We start from the raw sequence: 5,546 nt of genomic DNA, 5'->3' as shown, positions 1-5,546 counted from the left end.
GCGTGTTCAACAAATAAAGTAAACTGTTAAAACATGCGCAATTTATGTGTTTGACAACATATGGTTACCCAAAAATCTTATATATGAGAATGATGCATACATTTACGTCGTTATGATTTTTTTAATTTCTATTAATGTTTATTTACATAGTGTTACATATTCGAATGGTTGTCAAAATGAACCCAATTTATTATTTATCAAATTAGCCGAACCCCCACTCAATCGGCGTTCGATGAGACCATCAGAAGCGATTCCGTTACAGAGCTAGATACCAGAGCCGTATACTATTACTGTGGTCTAAATCGGAAGCAAACGTCAATACATTATACTACGTATGAATTGTACAACACAAAATATAAATTCTAAATACCATAAAATAAATCAAAAACAAAAACAATGAAGTACGAAAATAAAATTGCAACTGGCGTCCTCGCTTACAGCCGTGGGAATCACATGCAAGAAAACAGTTTCATGTTTCCAGATTGCATAGTTTGGTAATTGAATAATGTGCGTTGGTTTAATCACGTTTTCTAACATGTTTTGTTATAGCATTATAATTTAAAATAATTGTTATTGAATTATAGTTAACTTTTTAACTGTATGAACATGTTATTTCAATTGAATCGTTAAAGGTTATGTTATGTAATATACCTAGAAATTAAAGTACACCGCCACGCTATGTTATTTTGTCTTTAACAATAATTTTTGGGGCTTCTTTTTGAAGTGCATGGTTATAGGGTGAATACGTTGCCATGTGATGCTATGTCTATAAAACTCTTTAATAAAAGGCGAGATATATTGTATACGTGTTTTACTTTTATTTTATTTCAATGGCCCTCAACATGTTCTTACTCTTGTTCTGAGTTGCATCTAACCATTAAATATTTTATCGGTTATTCAATTGAAATGCATTATTTTGAATTGCTATTACATTTGAATAGAGCTGCTTGCAGGTTTGGACTGTTGACATGTTAATGCTGTGTAAACAAATCTGGACCAAGCGTGAGGATTGGGGTTCCACTAAAAAGTTTAAGAATAATTGCTTTGCATAGACATTTCCCAGGCGGTTACCACCGTTTTATGCTTTTTCTATCTCTGTCGTATATTTGTACAGATTTTTGTATGTGGTGTGTGTCATAATGTTTGGCAATATATTCGTTGCCATAAATACAGGAACAATTGTTTTAGCAAGGGTTCTCTCATGCTCGTGAAACTAAAGTATCATGTACATATAGTTTATATTGTTTATATACCATTTTATAAACGAACACATTCATAACATAAAAAAAATTGAATGTAACGTCCATGCGTTATTGCCACTACAATATGACACTTAACTCCCCGCCATGTGTAGCATTACGAATTCGACGTTAAGACGTTCGTGCAGAAATTACAATTCCTATCAAATTAATACAATTTATATAACGACTGTTTTATTACAATGTGCTTATACTTTTGTTTTGAATTTAGCAATCTACATTAATTTCAATAGAAATAGTATGTTGCCTCTGGAAGAGATTATCAAAGGAAACAATGTATTTGCTCATCGAGAAACGAGTCTTAAAACAATCATGCTTTTCATGTAATCAAGTCCCAATGACCATTTGCTTTTAAGTTCACTCATTGTTTATATGCTGATTTCTTCTTAAAAGAAATATCAATTATCATAGTAAATAAGTAATGGTTGGCCCTTATATGATTTTGTTAAAATGATCTACAGTGTAAAATATGCATCAATACTGATTCCTACCTATGATGAAGAATGTAAGCTTTAAGATTCCAATAAAAAACATGTATAAAAAGCGGAACATTAAGTTATGAACGCCACGAATAGCCATACTTTTGTTCAATGGCATAACCACCGATTTGATATTCTCATTTTTCATATATAGTATCATTAAGAAGAAGGTTCGAATTATAGTTTGAAAGTTTTTCTCGAAAGTTAACTTAATTTTCAGCTTCACGTGTCTAGAAACTTCACGAGTGCAAACGTATATAAAATTATTTCCCGAACGGAAATAAGAACCTGGCAAATTTATGTCTAGTGTTCTACGAATATGCATAACAACGGAAGAGACAACTATCGAAATATTTTGACTATGTTTAAATGTACATAAATACTGATTATTCCCAAATGGCAATCAATTCTTTATGTCTTAATTGTATAGCTTAGTTATTGATAATTATGGTTGTTATATTGTTTACCTATGGCAATGTTACTGCAATTGTATTTAAACATTCGATCATATTAACGGCCGTGTCCTGAACACACACATTAGAAAACGACATGAGATAAAACAGATGCTAAAGGCGTAGGTGGCTCACTTAAGAACCGATGTGACAGCATTGTTCTGAGACTGGGAAATGTTTGTGTACATAATAGTTTGAAGAGTAGATGTTTACTTGTAACCGTTTTTGAATTCAGTTGATGTATCATAAGAAATTACACTTATTTTGTATTTAAAAAATGCATGCTGAATCGGAAGCATCGTATGACTTAAAGACTGTTGACAATTGTTTAATGTAACCATATAAGAAAACATCATCCGATCCCTGGCGGCAATGACACAAATCATTGACATACTTGGCTAATATACCATTATAATAAAGTTTCGGAGAAAATGAATGAGTATTCGTAGAAAAAAACCCGTCGTATTATGACTCTCTCACTTTGTTCGGCAAGATGACATTCCAGTGTTTGTTGCGGTTTTATATAATCAATTGTGCAATAAATCCAATCATTTATTGTTTCTACAATCAAAATTTTTGGCACGGAGTTCAGAGATTGTTTGTTATTCTAAAAACTTGATTTGCTCTTGTTGATTGTGCATCATTTTAAAGGCATACATCCTAAGTAACAACGAAGATTGAACTTTGTAAATAACAGTTATTTTTCAAATATTACAAGTATTAATTTTGAAACAAAGTTTGAAATTCTGCTTATCATTACATCACACATGGATGTGTGGTGCATGCATAATAATTAGAACTTGACTTTAATTGTAATGACTGGGTGTTCGTAATTAATTGTATGTATTACTACAACGTTTTGATTTATAATTGTTACACGGCGTACGTTTGAACGATATTTCTTGTCATGGTTTCCCTGATATTACTGTTAATGGCGCGTTTTAGAACACAGAACATACATTACATATTCGTGTATGGACTCTTATTAAGCAATGCAAAGTAAAATGTTTATTGTGATAATTAAGATTCCGACATTATTATCAGTCATTCAACTAATTCCTTATTGGTTGCATATTGTGTATACTATGTTTAATACATGTATAAATGCATTATGTATACAATTTACAAAATCAAGGAACGTATTAGTCTTGTTGATTAAATTATTACAAATATAAAATTATGTGAGTTTATTTAGTCATTTCAATGCAATGTTTGTGTCTTAACATACGTGTACTCATTAAATCTTATATACCCAAAAGAATAATCGATTGATATATTTGCATCTTTTGTATAAGACAAATAGTTTCACAGTTACACTATCATATTACACTCGTTGAAAGCAAACCGATTGAAGCAATTTTCAATAAACATTATACATTCGTTGGTAGCAAAGCACATTCTCTGTATGAAGAACGCTGATGTTAAAATTGGCTGCATGCAAGTCAAAGGTAGACAGTTGAAACTATAAATCATTTTCTAAAATAAAAGATGTTGAATTGAAAAAATGTCAATGAAGAGCGTATTGCAGAAATTGAGTAATATATAATTAAAGAGAGTCAGCATCCACAGTCCATGAACTAAAATAATACAATACAACTTGAAGTTTGAATATTAATGACCAAACTCTTCTTATGTACTATATCAACCCTCTATCTATAGGGATAGCATACGCCAAAATCAGTTCTTTCCCCAATGCGCTCTGCACGGTTTTCACAAAATATTAGTTTATTTAGGGGTTATATATACGCTTTAAAAATTATGTATACATATACGTGTGTATCAATTTAGTTACCTGACACGTAGAGCTGATATTAGGCACATATTCATGAGAATGATCCTGCTTTATGACAGCGCTGTAATTGTTAGAATTGCACGTCACAGGTTGTATTGTTATTATAAATTGTATTGGAACAATGAAAAAGCATGCGAATTTCATTAATGAAAATGATAATGTAAGTACCATTATGTTATAACTATTTGTTTTACGTCGAATAATGCGAATAATAAAGAATGTACCCATTAAAAATAACAGTTGATTGTTATAGCTAGCGTACAATTACTGCCTTCCAAACAATTAATCATATTTTGCAAAGTGGCGAATAACAATCCTGTGAAGCCCGCCTTTTAGGATAATGATCAGCAATGAAAAAACACTATGACAAGGTTTTAGTCGTTTATCTCTATTGCTTTTGTATTATCGAAATATCGCACGTGACTGGTACGGGCCATATATTGATGATTTAAGCGATCAGTCTGAAGTCGGAATAGGAAATAATCTCTGCCTAAAGCTGTTTACCTGTTTGTTGACTTGACTGTTTATGGCGTAGTATAACGAGAATGATATGTATGCCAAATGTTTGTCACCATCATTGCATGCTACTAATATCCCAATAGAAAGACACTCAATAGCTTTGAAGAACTTTAAGTCTTAGTCTTTTTCTAATAAATATGAAGATATGGTCTTAAACGTATAGTACAATTACAATTTGTAACAATGAAATAATTGTTATAAAATAAAATATTTTTTAAGTAAATACATTTTCGGAATCGTGTGATAAAGTTATGGATTGCATTAATGTATTAGTATATTAGTCGACGTTGTGTCTTGTAACACTTGGTAAAAATGAAACATGTTCAAGCATTTGCGATAATCATAATTGTGTGATTCCGATAGTGAACAATTCCATTCAGGATACTAATCGATATAACAATATTTATGATAACACGTTTTACTCCCGCATTCTTTCTACGAGATCAGATCACTTACCGATAACCCAACAATTACGACACATCAATGTATATTTTGTCCCGATCACTTCTTGAAACTATTTTTGTGTGGAAATGTAATTTTAAACTATACACAAACATGAATGTGGTCATATGTTGGAAAATAGCGGCTGGCATTATGTCGCGGGAAAAGTCAAGGGCACGGAGTAAAAAAGGATATTACTGTCGTAAAATTTCTTGTCTTATCTATGACTTGAAATTGATGCATTGGTTAATTTGTTTAAGGTCAACGTCGAACAATGAGTTAAACTAAAGTTAAAAATACAGTTTTGCTAGCTCTAACATTTGATCGTAAATTAAATGTTTTGTTTTCAAAGTAATACAACTGATAAACTATTTGAATCGGTTTGTCACGTAAACATGCGGTTACCTTTAACATCAAGACTGTACTATTAAATTTTATGTCAGAAAAAAAGCATTTGTTTAATACAGCTGTTCGGCCCTATATCTTAACCATGCATATAAGTGTTTGAAAATAGCCCTACCCAAATTGTGAACTATATTAACAGTGTTTTTGCGTACAATCCACAGCACATCTTTAAATTTCGTTCCTTGATATCCAATTGTGC

At 31.4% G+C, this 5,546-nt stretch overlaps 1 protein-coding gene across 1 annotated transcript in view; it reads left to right on the top strand.

The window, feature by feature from the left end:
• Positions 1 to 803, top strand: part of LOC127848603 (uncharacterized) — a 6,975-nt gene extending 6,172 nt beyond the window's left edge. Inside the window, exon 5 of the mRNA XM_052381152.1 lies at positions 207 to 803. Coding sequence (XP_052237112.1) covers positions 207 to 268 — 62 coding nt within the window. The 3' untranslated portion in view covers positions 269 to 803. The remainder of the gene's footprint in view (positions 1 to 206) is intronic.
• The last annotated feature ends 4,743 nt before the right edge of the window (positions 804 to 5,546 follow it).

This window comes from Dreissena polymorpha, chromosome 10 (genome assembly GCF_020536995.1).
Source record: "Dreissena polymorpha isolate Duluth1 chromosome 10, UMN_Dpol_1.0, whole genome shotgun sequence".
NCBI lineage: Eukaryota > Metazoa > Mollusca > Bivalvia > Myida > Dreissenidae > Dreissena > Dreissena polymorpha.
The sequence above is the reverse complement of the archived record's forward strand: the minus strand, read 5'-3'. Positions and strand labels throughout refer to the sequence as shown.